Source organism: Dryobates pubescens, chromosome 16, assembly GCF_014839835.1.
Source record: "Dryobates pubescens isolate bDryPub1 chromosome 16, bDryPub1.pri, whole genome shotgun sequence".
Classification (NCBI taxonomy): Eukaryota; Metazoa; Chordata; class Aves; order Piciformes; family Picidae; genus Dryobates; species Dryobates pubescens.
In genome coordinates this window covers 12,651,875-12,668,045 of record NC_071627.1, presented here as the reverse complement: position 1 = coordinate 12,668,045, position 16,171 = coordinate 12,651,875, and the positions used below count along the sequence as shown (strand labels likewise).

At 42.9% G+C, this 16,171-nt stretch overlaps 1 protein-coding gene across 5 annotated transcripts in view; it reads left to right on the top strand.

Annotated features, from left to right (window-relative positions):
• FBXW11 (F-box and WD repeat domain containing 11) overlaps positions 1-16,171 on the top strand; it is a 71,074-nt gene that overhangs the window by 4,681 nt on the left and 50,222 nt on the right. The window contains exons 2-4 of one of the 5 annotated variants that reach the window (XM_054168234.1): positions 3,901-3,980; positions 6,813-6,921; positions 13,522-13,623. The exons of 1 other annotated variant lie outside the window; for it this stretch is intronic. In XM_054168234.1, the coding sequence (XP_054024209.1) occupies positions 13,573-13,623 (51 nt within the window). In that variant the 5' untranslated portion in view covers positions 3,901-3,980; positions 6,813-6,921; positions 13,522-13,572. The remainder of the gene's footprint in view (positions 1-3,900; positions 3,981-6,812; positions 6,922-13,521; positions 13,624-16,171) is intronic. 3 more of the 5 variants (XM_054168235.1, XM_054168233.1, XM_054168237.1) reach the window with 3 other exon arrangements.

Here is a 16,171-nt window from a genome sequence, read left to right as displayed (position 1 = left end):
AGCCTTTAGGGCAGGGGATGTAAGATCTGTGCTGCTGCACAGGCTGTCAGAGCAACAGTCACATTTCAGAGAGTGCCTGTAGAAGAAAGGATGCAAATCTAAAGAGAATAGATTGCACTGACTTTGGCAGTGATGCAGAAAATGGGAAGGAAGAGCTTAAGAAAATGAATTGGAGCAAGACGCTGCGTCTAGAGCCAGCAGTGATGATGAAATGGGGGAAGTAGACAAAGAAGCATGGAAAGCTGTAGCTTTTGGGAAGGGTGAGATAAAACAGTGGACTGATTGGGAAACTGGGGTGGTGAAGGGAAGAAGGAGGACACAGAAGGGCAGAAGAGAGGTTGGAAAGGGAAAACTGCAGATGCTCCATTTGTAGGGAAAACTGTGAAATGAAAATGTTGTAGTTCTTAATAGAAAGATAGTTTCTTGTGGAGACTAAACACTGGCCTTTCACCAAAGGCTTTGAAAATCTCATTTGACATTCAGAGGCTTCTTTTGCCTTGCCAGTGCAGTTACATTTTCTGACATTACTACGTCTTCCAACCTTTGCAACAATGCGGAGCAAGTCAGATGCAGCAGAGAACGTTCCCTTGCTGCCTGAAATGCATGTGTGTGTGTGGGCACCGCTGGGTAGCGTTCAGGGCCACACGTTGCCTCTGAGCTCTGGCTTGGGACCAGGAGGTCCTGAACTGTGCTCATAAATCTGGCATCCAGGTGTCACTGGCATGAGATCACATCTCTGCAGGCACACTGGTATGTGCCAGCTGTTGGGTTGCTCCTTTAAAAAGTTGTAAGGCACACGTATGCCATTTCAGATGGCGCTGGCTGTATCCCTTAGGCAGAGCTGTTGAATGCTGATAAAAATTTGGGTCACCGATGAGCATTGCGAGCAGCATCTCAGGCAAACAAACTGCCTCCTTCCAAGCTGCACCCTTAGAGAGACTTGGGCTTGCACTTTGAAGGATGGATGTACCTTTTCTTTTGCTGTGTGTTTTCCAGCCCACGTTCACTACCTGTTCAATCAGCTCAACGTGTGTCTTTTGATGCATTCCGTTTTACTGCGGTGGAGTTTAGAGGTCACTGTTGCTTTGGCATTTCCAGCTTCATCTTCCTGTGCTGCTCAGAGTGCTTGTGCAGCAGCCTGCACAGGGAGATTGCTGATGGGTTTAAAATGAAATGGATGTTGCAGCAAACGTGCCAATGTGAGAAGGATGATGTGTGGGAGAGAATGAGAGACTGTGGTTATAAGAGGGCTGCTCTGTGAGAAGTCAGGGTTGGTTTTTTTTTTGGTGCAAGGAAGAAAATAAATGGCAGGGAAATGAGAATATTTACCGAGCTGTTTAATGCTGATTAATAACAATACTCACATTCCAGCTTTGTTCTCTGGCGATGCCTTCTTTCTACTAATGGCACTGTTTGTGTTGTTATATAATATGATTCCCTGGTTTGTTTTCCATGGTATTGATAGTACTCCATTATGCACGGAAAATCCACTTTTTCTGGAAAATCCCTTCCTTCCCCAGTTTATTGGTGTGTTCCTGAGCTCAGTGGTGCGACAGCTGACAGCCTGCTCCGTTCTCCTGGGCTGCTTCCACACATTTCCCAGTATGAGTCGTGCACAACCAGATAATGCAAAAATAACTCGCTGCCATTTGTATTTTAACAACAAAAAAGCGCTGGCTCTGTTGGGGGACTTAATCTGCTTCTCATGCAGGCTAAATTAACAATGGGAGGGTTTGAAGGCATCCTCTTTCCTCATTGCTTTGTTAATGCAGGTCCCCTCAGGAGCTGTAGCCCTCTACTCCTACCCCAGCAAATTAGAAGTTTTCATTGGGGGTCAAAGAGGAGTTCAGCTCCCCGGGCCCATGTTCTGTATGCATACAGGCAGGAATCTGCAAGATGTAGGTAGGTGCCTGCTTGTTAGGAATAGAGACTGATGTGCTTTCTGGGTAAACTGGTAAAAAAAAAGCTTTTTGGGTCAACTAGCTGTGGCAACACTACAAGGTTTTGTCTTGCTCCTTGACATGGAGGAAAACCCCAACTATATATTCAATGTTATGCGTTGCAGGGCTGCATTCCAAGTTTTGTACTGTTGTAGAGTTCTTGAAAGTGGAGTTTTGGTACAGAAGAAGTTGTGGCACTACCTTGTGTTCTTTGCCTTCTTGAGAGGTCTATGTTCATGTCACGATACCTTGTTCAAATCTTGTACCCCTTTCAGTCATGCCAATTGAAGTATTTCAGACAAAAATAGCTCTCTGAAAATCCCTACTGAGAATCTTTGCAAAACTGTGAGTTAATTGTGAGTTAAGTTACAATTACAGCTTGTATCTGATAGAAAACCTTAGGTAAGTCTGTTCTGGCAGTGAAGGGACTAGCATGGGAAACTTGATATTCAGGCTGACTCCCATCCCACCAGTACTTCTGCAGACAAAAATCAGACCTGTGCTGTAACACTTGCAAATACTTTTAAGGAATGGTGACGTGTGCCTCCTTCCAACAGCCTGCTGGCTCTGTTGTGACTTAGCAAATCAGTACATTTATGTAATTTGGGTAGCTGGTGCCTTACTGAGCTATATTGTACTCTCAAAACTCTGAGTCATATGCCTTGACATCTTATCACTTTACTTGGCAGCTTTAAAAATCCCAGATTGGACATGGTGTCAGGCTTACAGTGCTGCTTTGTCCTTGAAATGTCACCATAGAGTCAACTATTGCTTTACCAGCAGTAGGAAGGCAGGAAGTCACCCCATGATGAAGATGCTTCTTTCTTTGGGTGGCTCTGGGCAGTCAGACTGTCCTCACTCGGAGTGTTTCTTGGCACAGCTGTGAACAGTGGCAGTTTCGCCCATCCTTCTCTGAGCTGCTGGTGCTTTGAGATTTGGGACATAGTTGTGGAGGCTGAAGAAGGTTTGGTTCAGCTCTCTGGAGGGCCTGGAGAGCAGAGGAAAGGGTGAGAGGCAGCAGCGTCATATTCCTCTGTGGGTGTTGCAGCGTTCTGTTCTAGGAAACTGCTGTGGCTTCTGGCTGCTGTTAGGGGCACTGTTGTGGACTGTATGGTGTGAAGACCTGACTGAAAGGCATGGAGTCTGCTCTCTAGGATATGCTTTCTGTTACGTGCATAGCATGGGCTTTCTGCAGACTTCATCTTCTCTTAGGTGGTGGTGTTAAAGCTGCTTTGCATTAGTCACAACTCTTCAGTGTAGTGCTGAGAGCACTGGATGAAGGCCTTTTATCATCTTGCTTGCTAAGAAGTGACTTTTTCTTGTCTTGGGAGTAGCATGCCTTGGCTTACTCTCTTCTAATTCTAGATTGTTTTCCAGAGACACAGCCATACTGAAAATACCCTGATTTCAGGGCTGTCATTCAGATCACAGCTGTCTTGAAGACTCCATCTTTGTGGTGCAGATGTGTAAGGCCAGTCACATCATTTTGAGTCTGGAAACAGGGAAATTATTCTTTCCACCAGAATGCTTTAAAGGATCTGTGTGGCAAATTAGGAGAACTGTGGTGGCCTGCTGTTGAAACCTGTGTGTTACTGCTCTGGCAGTTCATGGAGCAGGCTTGTGAGGTTTAAGCTGGTGGTTGAAGCTTTAGCAGCTGCTTCATTATTTGCCTTGTAGTTTGTTCTCATCTTTCTGATCTTTGCACAGTGAGATGTAGCACCAAACCACTTGTGCATTGGGTGATTCAGGGCAGGGGAAAGAGCAATTCTTGTTGGTAAATCCGTTTCTCTGTCTTAGATCCACCAATCCGATGAGCCTTCTAGGCAGTAGTCAGTACGGACTGGTAAGGTGCCTAGGCTGCCTTGGCTTCTGACAGCGGTAGGAGAACGTAATTGGGAGTTCGTTCAAGAAAGAAGTAGATACTCCAAGCTGAAGATGATTGGCTGCTCTCTTTTAACAGACAAGTCTGAGAAGGAAAACCCATTCGAATCCCCTTTCATTCTGGATTGGTGGATCTGAAGCCCAGAAACAAAGTTTCAGGTAAGAAGTCACCCTGTACTATATCTTGCTGCTTCTGCTTAGATGAGTTTGTCCGCACATTCAGTACCTTGCTTTAACTGCTTCGTGTCCCTCAAGGGTTAGAGCGCACCAAGGTGGCTGCTGAGTTCAGAGTAAGAAAGGGCATGTTCAGTAAATACACCTGCAGTTTGTTAGGGAACTGCACTACTGCTGTGACAGCCAGACTTAGATGAAGCAGATCGGCCTTCTGCAGAGCTGGAAAGCAGGGTCTACAGGAATAGGGGCACTAAGCAAGTACTTCACAAATCCTGCTTCTGAAAGGGGAGAGCAGCCTCACCAGTGACTTCAATGGGCTTCTCAGTTAGGTTCAGGAAAGTGATAGCTCTCTACTCTGATTTCTAGCTGTGCCATTTGATGAGCTCATCAGAAACTGAGAGAACTTGTCTAGTTGTTTGCAGTGCCAATTCCAGTAGCTTTATCTTGCTGAGATGCTGTTTGAAATTCTGTTGTGGGCAGCACCTGGAGTCAGCCTTTTAAATCTGCATAAGATTTCAACCTCAAATTCTGTTCATAGTTGTTTTCAGAGTTGTAAGGCAGGGTTTTCATGAGGGGCTTTAGAGTGGGTTTATTTCAGAGTAGGGGAGTGTGGTTGAGTTTGAGGGAAGGTCTTCATGCTACCTACAACTCCAAAGGAGGTTGGAGCAAGGTGGGGGTTTGGTTTGTTCTCCCAGGTAGCAAGTGATAGGAGAAGAGGAAATGGCCTCAATTTGTACTAGGGGAGGTGTAAGTTGCACATTAGAAACAGTTTCTTCCCTGAAAGGGTTGTGAAGCCCTGGAATAGGCTGATCAGGGCAGTGTTGGAGTCAGTATCCTTGGATGGATTGAAAAGCTATGGAGATGTGGTGCTCAGGAACGTGCTTTAACAGTGGGCTTGGTAGTGTTGGGTTAATGATTTGGTTTGATATTTTCAAAGGTCTTTTCCAGCCTAAACAATTCTGTGAATTCAGTGGTTGAATTTTGAGACATGTTGATCTGAGACTCTGAGATGACTGTGAAAGGCTATGGCATGTTACCTTAAAGATAAGTTTGGAAGGTATTCGTGTGTGCTAGGAGGGAAAGCTTGGTCCCTGGCTGATAGAAAATAAAGTTCTGTGAGTTAGGTCTCTGGTGTGAGCAGGGGACCTGCACCTCTCCTAATGCCCAGCTTTATTGTTAGTGCTTTAATGAACTTGGCAACTGATTTCCAAAGAAAGCAATGTGCCTCAGTTCCTCTGGATGTTAACAGCACTGAGCCACTTAAGTCTTCTCTTCTGCAGCCAGATGTTAAAGTGAACGTTCAGGCCTCAACATTTCACCTACTGTAGAAGAAACTCTTGTAGGTGCTGTTGATCTTTTGTGTCGTTTTAGCTCTGCATTTGTTTTGCTGGCATGGTGTTGTGCAAAAGTGACACTTGAATTTAATTGCTGAATACATAAATATTGGATAATTTTGCACAGGGTACTGTTGTTTCCTGGTTTGATTTTCTGAGTGCTTGCATTTTATCTGCTTAGGGTGGAGAGGTCTTGGGCATGCCTTTTTTTTTTTAAAAAAAAAAAAAACAACAACTTTAATTTCTTAACAAAAAAATGAGGGAGAATCTAAGGGAAGTACTCATTAACCTCAGTCTGACACATTTCTTGCAATCTCATCTAACATCAACCCAGATTTGTCCCACACGCCAGACTGGCCTTAGAGTTAAAGCTGCAAAATAACATCTTCCTGTGGAGCTTTTGCTGCTCTGGGTGTGCCCTTTGCTGAAGTGAGAGAAGAGGGAGGCAGAAGTGAACTTTCATCTTTAAGGAGGAAAACTGAAAAGAGGAAATAATTTAGAAGACACTGAGAGGAGGGGAAAAGAGGAAGCATAAATGTGTACTCCAGATTTAGAGCCCTGATGTTATGATATTTCTGAAACAAAGCAGCCCTGTCAAAGGCCAGCCTTGAAGCTGAGTTGAACTCGAGTACAAGTACATGCAGGTTGGAGGCTTAGTTCTTGCCCAGGTTTTGAATCTTAAGTTTCAAAAAGCAGAATGTAAGTCAGCTAGCAAAGGCTGTGTGAATGTGCCTCTGCAACATTTGATGTGCAAGCCCTGAATGGAAGCTAGCATTTGATTGTGTGCTGAGCCCTGACTTGCCATGCATTTCGGCTCGTCTAGTTCAAGTGCACACCGCCTTCTCTACCAGATGTTTAGGTGGAGTTAATGTTGTTTGTAGGTTATGTTGGGTCTCATCCTTAAAAACATAATGCAGAAAAGAATCTAAGACATCTCCTGACATCTTAGGCAAGTTTCAGTGTTTAACTCACTCAGAGTTTCTAGCATTTCAGCTGGCAGTGCTAGGTCTTTTTGCAGTGTTTCTCTTTTCACCCCAGTTATGATTTACTACAAGCAGGTGTGTTGCTGTGGGTAGATGTGTGTAACGCCTCTGTTCATGCTGCCTGAGAGTACAGGAAAGCCTTTTTTTCTTTTGAAATGGCCTTTTTTTATTTAACATAAGGTGTATTAATACAGAAAGAAATCATATCACACTTTTTGAAGTTCTGAAACTGGGGGAATTTGGATGTACCTACGTGAAAGAAGCAAGGGTTAATGAAATCTTGTGTATCTTGGGAAATGTAGCTGCTTTTGGTTAACATCCACAGTCACTTCTGTACACGTACTAGGATTTTCTTCCTGGTCTTTTGTGCCTTCCTGAAAAGGAGCTACTGCATCTCCTTGGTCTTATCCTGATGAATAAATTATCCTGGAGTAAGATTGCTGTTATATTCAAATAAATCATTTACTCTTTTCTCTACTGAACCCTTATTCCTTTTGTAGCATTCATTTTGTTGTAGCAAACGCACACTTTGATCTTCAGGAGCAGAGTGGGACTGCGTTATCGATCACCCTGCTGTGAATTCATTGTGCTATCTAGAAGAACGGTGTGGTAATGAGGAGAATTTATTTGATAAATTATTTCCCCTTTGTCTTGCTTTACTTTTCCTGATTCCTCACTTCAGTATTTTTCCCCAAATGCAAGAAGCTTACGTGTGGATCTTGAGTGGCTGTTGGAAGGTTGCAACGCTGAGCAATTTATATCTCGAGTGGCAATCATTTAACTAAATAGATTTTTCTGATGGAAGTGTGGCTCAGTTTTTGGCCACACATTTTTTTTTTTTATAAAAAAAAGAATGATCTGGTAACACAGGAGTAATCAGAGCCATTTCACAAGTTAAAATGAGTTGGCTGCTCTGTGGGTACTTATTTTTGAGACATTCACTTTTGGCATTTGTAGTTCGTCGACAGAAATGCCAGAGTAAATTACATCAAACCCAACTTTCTTGACCTGAGAATACAGGCATTGCTAAATCAAAGCAGAACACTTGAATGCATATCCAAAACTGTGTGGGTTTTGGAAGTGCATTGTACAAATGGCACTCAGACAGCCTTCCAAATCAGACACTCAAGACTAGACGTGAGATTGCACTTTGGATGTGGAAAAGGCAGTGATGTGATGGCACCGAATGCAGCAAACTTGTATGGAGCATGTGAATACACTGCATCTCTCAAGGGACAACTTGGTTTTGAAATGAGAACAGGAAGAGTACAAAGTACTGCTATTGGTCTGATGTAAATTCTTTTTGTTTTTGAGTACCTCAGTGAAGATCTTCAATGTTGTGCCAAAACGTGCAGCGTAGTGGTGTGTTGCTGTGCCAAGCCAGGCTGTCACTTGTGGATCACGCATATTTGTGCTACGTGCATGCCCCCACACTTGGTTTCTGATTAAGTATTCACACTTAAGAGTATATTTTGACATTTTTACTTTTCCACCTATTGCAAATATTACTCCTGTATCTAGTTGGTTCGACACTGTTCTGCTTGTCACTATCTTGAACGAGTCACTTGAGGTAAAAACACCAGGTAAGATCTGGAAGGTATCAGAGCTAGCAAAATGGGATGGAGTTTGAGTAGTTGGCCACTGTTTCCCTGCCCAGTGTAAAATAATACTGAAGGCCTTTGAACAATGCAACTGCTTTGTATTTTCATAATGTCTTATTGTGGTGGTTGCTGATTTTTTGAGAAACTTAAGATCTGAGCTCGATAATAAATCTGACTTGGGAGCACATAGCTTTCCGAAACAGTCATACTGTCCTTAAGTCTAACTTTGCTTTTCAGAGTACTCCTTTTTTGCAGCATTAAATCTGAGCTAGTGGGAGCTGTCTGTCATTCCCAACTGCAGAGGTGGTTTTAGCAAACAGAAGCTACCCCATGGATTTATCAATATTAAGTGCTAATGGAAATAAGAATCAGTTCTGTTGGTCCAGGCCTAAATCAGAATAAATGAAGCATTGAATTACCAGTGTTGAACAGCAAGTGAGTTTCTTCCAAATAAAAACCTGAAGAGTATCCAGAATGGAGGTTGAAATTTTGTGGTTGTACTTCGTTTTCCAGTCCCAATCTCTATTCATAATCTTATGAACACCCAGAACATGAATTAACCTTACTGAGGAGCTGGTTTGTTGTCACAAGAAAGCTGAGGAAAGGATTTCACACTTGAGGAGGATATGTAAGCTTGAATGTTTTAATAGGTTCTGATTTCAATTTGGTTCTGTAATAAACTACATAAGAATGCATCAAAAGCAGAAAGGGCTGTATTAAAAGCAGTGTGAGCAGCAGGACAAGGGAGGTGATTCTGCCCCTCTGCACTGCTCTGGGGAAACCCCACCTGGAGCACTGGCTCCAGTTCTGGTGCCCTCAGTGTAAGAAGGACATGGAACTGCTGGAATGGGTCCAGAGGAGACCACAACAATGATCAGGAGGCTGGAGAACCTCTCCTATGGGAACAGGCTGTGAGGGAATTGGGGTTGTTCAGCCTGGAGAAGTGAAGGCTCCAGGGAGACCTTACAGCAGCCTTCCAGTACCTGAAGGGTGCTACAGGAGAGTTGGGGAGGGATGTCTTACAAGAGCTTATAGTGATAGGGTGAGGAGCAATGGCTTTGCCCCCATGAGGGGGCACGAGGGGGGAATCTAGAGATAAAGAAGAAATTCTTGACAGTGAGGGTGGTGAGACACTGGAACAGGTTGCCCAGGGAGTTGTGGATGGTGTTAGGTCAGTTTAGATGAGGCCTTCAGCAATTTGGTCTAGTGGAAGATGTCTTTGCACGTGGAACTTGGAACTGGATAATCTTCAAGGGTCCTGTTGCAGGAGGAGCGAATTAATACAGTTAGTCATGCTCCTTGGGAAAAAATGAAGTCAGTGAGCTCCTTCATTTGTTTTGCTGTATTGCTCTTTGAAATTCTAGAATAACCCCCATGCCAATCCTTTCTGGGCTCTGCTTAGAAACTGACTTTCAAAAGAAGGATATTTATGTATTAGTTTCATTAGAAACTAATCACAGACTACAGGCTGATTTAATTTCTTGAGCAATTTAGTGGGCTTGCTAGGATAAATGGGTGGATTAGATTTTACTTAAGGGGTGATAAAGTCTGAGGATTTTTGTTTGGCTATAACTTAAATTCAAATGAACTGCAATGAAAGGTTGCTGGACATTTTGCAGTGCTTTAACATGATAACAATGCTATCCACCTAGGTGAAGTAAAAGGTGAACCAAAACTTTGGATGATTTAGGAGCAGATAATTTGTGTGGGTATTTTTTTTTTGTTCTATTATTATTTTTTAAATATATTAGTGGCTCTATCCTAGAAATTAGCAGCTGCAAAGTTGATTATTGGAAGAACACTGCTGTGTTCTTTACTGTTAGTGCAAGAAGCTCTTAGCATCTGACCTCTAAAGATAACTGAACCACATTCCTGGTCTACTGATACTGCTAAGAATTTATAGTTCAGAACCCCAATGCAAACATTTGGTTTCTTAATTGTGAGGTCCAAGATTGAAACCTAAATCTTGAGATGTAGTTCCTGAGGCTGGACCATCAAACCAGGTCTTTGTGGTAGGATAAAGGGCAATGGTTTGAAATTAGAGAAAAGTTGGTTTTGATTGGATGTTAGGAACAAACTCTTTGCCATGAGGGTACTGCCAACAGCTTGCCCAGGGAGCTGGTTGAGGCCCCACCCCTGGAGATGTTCAAGGTCAGGCTGGACAAGGCTCTGAACAACCCAGTCTAGTGGAGGATGTCCCTGCTCACTGCAGGGAGTTTTGCCTAGATGACCTTTGGAGGTCCCTTCCAACCCAAAACATTCTGTGATTCTACAATGAAGATAATGTACGGATCTTTCAAAACTTAAGGCATCTAAAAGGTCAGAATGTGGGTTTCTCTGTCTTTATTCTTTCAGCATCAAATAGCTGTAACATCCCTTTCACCTGCTTGCTCCTCCCCTGAGGGTAGTCCAGATGAGCACAGGGGTATCATGATGTGAGTTGGTTAAAACCCTGCATTGCAAATTAGTTTGTTCCTTAAAAATCAGAGTTTCAGTTGCTCTTATTTTAATCACGTATGGTAGAGTCACCACTGCCTCATGTGCATTTAGTGTTGTGCCCATTGCCCAGTGTTTTCCCTCCCCCAGACTTCATTAAGTGGTACTGTGGCTCCCTAGGATCCTGAGGAAAGGCAAGTGGAAAGTGAATTTCAGACTCATTAGGCACAAATTAGCCCTTTAATACACTATCCTGCTTTCATTTATGGCAGTTCCTATGCAAGCAGGGTCAAGCAGTAACATGTCAGTGAAGCACACAAATATTTGCACATTCCTGTTGTAGTGTGAAGTACAGTGCAATATTTAATTAGTGGTATTGTGCAAGATCATTGCTGCAGCTGAGTGTCCAGTGGGTTTTATAAAGCCTTTCATTCAGGGTGTCCTAATGACGTGGAAAGGTTTTTGTGTGGCTTAAACATGGCATGGAGACGGCCTCTCTCCAGTGTATTTTGAAACAAACTAAAAACTAGTTCCCAAGTTCCCCATATTTATGTAGCTAGAGTTTGTAAAAGAAAGTGTGGCCCTAATAGCAGTTATTTTTAGCTTCTAATTTATGGACTCCCCTAGGTGTGGAGTCATACTTACTATGTGCACAGGTTTGTGTATGTGATCTGAAAATCTGAGGAGGGAACTTGGTTGTTTATTCACCAGTGACTTCTACTGAGTGGGACAAGCAGCATTAACAGTAGAAATTTATCTTGCCTTTAATAATTATCTGCAGTGTTGCACTGTACTGCTGTGATTCAGTGCTACAGAAACACCATTCAGGTGTGCCAGATGAGATTAAGTAGTGAAACAGATAAAACAGGAGCTTTCTTGGGTTGTATAGGCTTGTTTCAAAGCAGGCCGAGTGCAGGGTCCTACACCTGGTTTGGGGCAATCCCAAGCACAAATCCAGGCTGGGTGAGCAGTGGCTTGAGATCGGTCTGGAGGAGAAGGACTTGAGGGTGGCAGTTGGTGGAAAACTCAACATGAGCTAGCAGTGTCAGCTAGCAGTCCAGAGGGACATGGAAGTGCTGGAGCAGGTCTACAGGAGGCCACGGAGGTGACCAGAGGGCTGGGGCAGGCTGAGAGAGTTGCAGCTGCTCAGCCTGGAGAAGAGAAAGTTCTGGGAAGACCTTAAGAGCAGCCTTCCAGTACCTGAAGGGGGCCAGGTGAGAGCTGGGGAGGGACTTTTTACAAGGACTTGTAGTGATAGGATGAGAGGGAATGGCTTGAGGAGGGCAGATTTAGACTGGAGATTAGAGAGAGATTCTTTAGAGTGAGGGTGGCGAGAATGAAACAGATTGCCCAGGGAGGTCATTGATGTTCCCTACCTGTAGGTGTTCAAGGCTAGACTGGATGAGGCCCTCAGCAACCTGGTCTAATGGAAAGTATCTGCATAAGATCCAGCATCTTCAGCAGCTGGTTTGACCAGTAAATATATCTCACTGATATTAAGGCAGTTTCCTTAGTGTGGGTTGACTATCTTAGAACAGTTCTGGGAAGTGCATGTTGAAGGTTTGGCAGGGTTAATTGTTCCCTAGCTACATGAAAAATCACGTTTCTCTAAAGGTGAAACGAGAAACTCCTAACAACATAAATATAAATAAATGAATTTGCATATAGAAGGAAGAATAGTACAGTACAGCAGAAACAGGCTTGGTTTTACCTCTCTACATAAAGTATGTGCATCTACTCATCCCATGCCAAGTGCATCATGCAGGATTCCATATGGAATCACAACCTTCCTGCTGAATAAGAGAAGAGGATTCCTGTGTGTTTTGGTGTTGCTAAGGTGATTCTTCTGCTTTTCCTTTAATTGCTCTCCTTAGCACAAGAGATGAAAATAAACTTTCTTTTGTTTTATTCATAAGATACCAAACAAAGAAAAAAGTTTTTAACTCTTGAGTTGCTCTGGGCTCCCTCTCTGACTGGGACAAACTCACAAACAGCTTTCCTTGAGTCTTCACCTTGTTTCTTCCTCTTTTGACTTCTGTGTGGGGTTTTTCCTATGCAGATTTGGTATTTGTTACAACTAATGTGGAATCCTGTGTGAAAACTATTGAAAGCTCAGTGGGTGCCAGTTTTTAGAGCTGGGTTTGTGCACTGCTTGAGAGTGAGGAATGGAAATCCCTTTCCCTAACTCTGTCTGATGGCTAGTAGTGTGTGCGGTACTCTGTCTTGAAAAGGAACTGGGAACTCGTGTTATGGGGCTCTAAAAGGTTTGGGGAGTCTGCAACAAATTTCTTTAGAAAAGAAACAAAAAGGATCCCCAGATGTTTCCTAAATTCTAGTGTCAGCAGTGTGGAGTCTAGTAGTTAAAGTTGGTTCTTTCTGTCTTGGGTTTTGGTTTGAGTAATACATGTAGTGAGGGTAAAATTCAGCTTTAGGATACCCTCAGCTGATAATTGAACCTTTTTTCCCCCAATGACCCATTTAATCAGGACACTATTCTGCATCTTGACTGAGCAGAACTTGCTATTGCTATTCAAACTTAGGTAGGGGTTGTTCCTCTCTAAAGAGACTTCTGTTTTGAGTTGTCAGTATCCCAGTACATGGATTGTAACCTCAGAAGTTCACCTTGGCTTTGCTGTTGGAATAAGTAAGCACAAATTATTTGGGAAAGTCAAGGCAGAGCGAGGTGCCAAACCTTAATTACTGAAGCTCCTCCAGGTTGTATTTTGAAGATGTGCCACCCTAATGAAAAGCTCCTGCTCTTGTTCCCCAAGGGTGGCTGCAAAGGCACAAACCTCCCAAGCAATTGTGGCTAGGTTGGGTTGCTGAGTGAGGAAGGCATCTTCCCCTGCTGCAGCAGAGCTTCTGGTGGTAGCAATGTGTGGATGGACCACTGTAACAACCCTGATGCTGCTGGCAGGGAGTTAAATTATTAATCTGGTGACATGGGTGCAAATGAGGAACATGAGCTTGTTCTCCTTGAGGACCAGAGGGATGGCTTGTTTCTGAAAAGGATCTTCAGTCGTTATTTTACCCTTGGCCGCTAACCCTGTGATCGCTGTAGATACAACATAGATAAGTACCCACGTTAACATACTAATGAGTTGCCTGCCTTGAGTGATTTGTTGTGGCATCTAACCGCTTCTTCTCTTCCTTCCTTTTTGTCACCCTGCAGTGTTCTGTGCCAAGGTCTTTGTGGCTAGGCTGCTCCAACCTGGTAGAGAGCATGTGCGCACTGAGATGCCTGCAGAGCATGCCCAGTGTCAGATGTCTCCAGGTGCCTTTCTTCTTTCTTGTTGTAAATGTTATGCGTATGCTGTTGAACATGTGTTTAAACTCTCAGGACTCTGTTTTAATCAAATTGTTAAGTCTGCTAAATGTTTTCCTTTTTTTTTTTCCCTTCTTCTTTCTTTTTCTTTCTTTTTTTCTTTCTTTTTTTTTTTTGTGCCTCCTTTTCTGAAAGCTTCTACTGAACTGCATTGTAGGAGTGAATCTTAAGAGGGCTTTTCTGTACAGTAGGCTCTTGGGAGGGGGGGAGAGCGTTTGTGTTTTATTGCCTGTTTACTGAAGTTGTGATATAAGTAGCATAGTTGTGCATGTTGCCTGCTACCTTTTGCTTTCTTGTTTAAAACAAACAAACATAAATGAGCTTTGCCATTTCTCTTAAATTACAATGAACTGACCAGCCTGTAATAATTTGTCTGATTTCCTTTAGAAAGGATAAGCTTTTTGGTTTTCACTAAGTGTGGTCCTGGTTATAGCCTTACATTACTGTTGTTGGCATGTTGGAATGTAGAATAGTTAGCATAGAGTCCTGGAGCTCCTTGGGTTGCTATGTTAGCTTAACTTCTAAAAGCAAAGAACAAGGGATGGGGGCTTACTCTGCACAGAAGACCACTAAATCTCAAGTTCTCTGTTGGTTTTCTCCTAGTAAGCTGTTTATGCTGAGCCTGCATAATTTACAGATGGGGCAGCTGCTGCTGTTTCTTTACTGGTTTGGGAGGGATTGAAAAAGGAAAAAAAAAAAAAAGAGAGAGACTTTGTTATCAGTTAAAAATGTTGAACTCCTAGGGAGCTTGCCTTGGAGAGAAAATGCAGAACTGTGTGGTAACTGTGGGGCAACTGTGTGGCACTTCCTAAAGTGTTTTGGAATGTAACATTTTTAGCAGAACTATTATTTAGTGCTATCTTTTCTGATAGTCAGTGGCTGTGTCTTTCATGTGTATGAAACAGCTACTGAAAGGAGACTTCTTTTTGTGAATGGAAACTTAAACAAATAGAGTTTTGTTTGCAGTCTGAGTTCAGATGGTGAATAACCTGAATGTCTTACCTTAGGTAGTGACTGTTTATTTCAAAACCTCTTGCCTGCAAAACGTGGCCACCTGAAGTTCCAGCAAATTTGTGTTTCAAAATTCCTGTTAGATTCTGAACATCTTTTTCTGGTTGAATGCTTTTTGTTTCCAGTATGGGGGAGCCATGACCAAGTTAAACATATAGATGGCTAATAAAATTTGAAAGAAATTGGCAGTACCTCATGGCCAAATAATGCATATGGGATGTGCTTATAGTCATAAAAGGGCAAAGTCACAGAGGTTTGGTGTCTGCCTTGGGAATATTTATAAGCTGGATTTGATACAAAAGCTTCTGACCCTCTTTCCTCACTGGAAAAGTAAAACCTTTTTCAGTGGTAACTTTGAATTATTATTTTTTTTTGTCCCAGAATCTAACTTGTCAGTGGCTGAGGAGCCTCTCAGACTATTTTCAGCAAGCTATCATAGTTGATTTGAAGATGGATAGTGATGGAACAGAGTCTGGTGGGATGGGTCAGTAATTTGTGCAAGGCTTGGTGGTGAACCTTGGTGAGAGGTGTGAGTAGTAAGCTGGAAACAGGTGCTCCTGCTTCTTGATGCAGACATACTCACAGTCCTACACTGTCTTGCTTATTGCTTGATTTTTTTACCTCCTCTCTTACCTGACTTTTGAATTTGTGACTTATGCCTAATTGTATTTAGCAGTTTGAGAACTGTTTCAGGATGGGAGCAGTTTTGCTGGTAGTTGTTGTCTTTTCAATGGTAGATGTAGATCTTAGTTTCATGGACTACAAGTATTGAGGGGGGGTGAGCTGCTGGACTCCACACAAAGAATTTCAGAGTGTCTGCCAGCCTTAGGGCTCCTTATCAAGCTCAGGTTCCCTGCTGCTCCAAGTGCCTTGTTTGGAAATTGCAAGGACTCCTTCATGAAGAATCTGAGGACTTTTACGACTGCCCCAAGTGTCTTACAAATCAGCTGTTTGGAAATATCTCATCAGTTAGCACATCATGGCAAAGCAACTGTTCCTTTTTTTTTCCCCCAACTGAACTTTCTGAACTGCACACAGAAAAGTCTACACAACCAATTGAAATAACAGCAAACCTCTTTATTATGAAGCCTTTTTTTCTTGTTGTCACAGTATCTCTCAGTAGGGGCATAGTAGTTAGCTGTCAACTGAAGAGGTGAAAGCTCAGAGCAAGCTGGGCAGGTTAATTGACGCAGAATATGGAGTATGACGCATTCCTGTTGATAATGCTGGTTGTAAGATAAAATACTGAATAGTTTTGGAAAGCTCTTAGCACATAGATGTGGTGTCATACCTGCTCAAAACCCATAGTTGATGAAGCTGTTCTGTTGGGGGGGGGTGGGGGGTTTCCCTTTGAAAGGGTTCTCAAACCCATCTTGTTTTCTGGAGTTGTTTAAGGATCTGATCTGTCAGCAGTTATGGAAGCCACTTTAGAAGTACCAGTTAATTTGTGTGAGCTTTTTGCTCCACATGCTTGTAGGAATTGAAC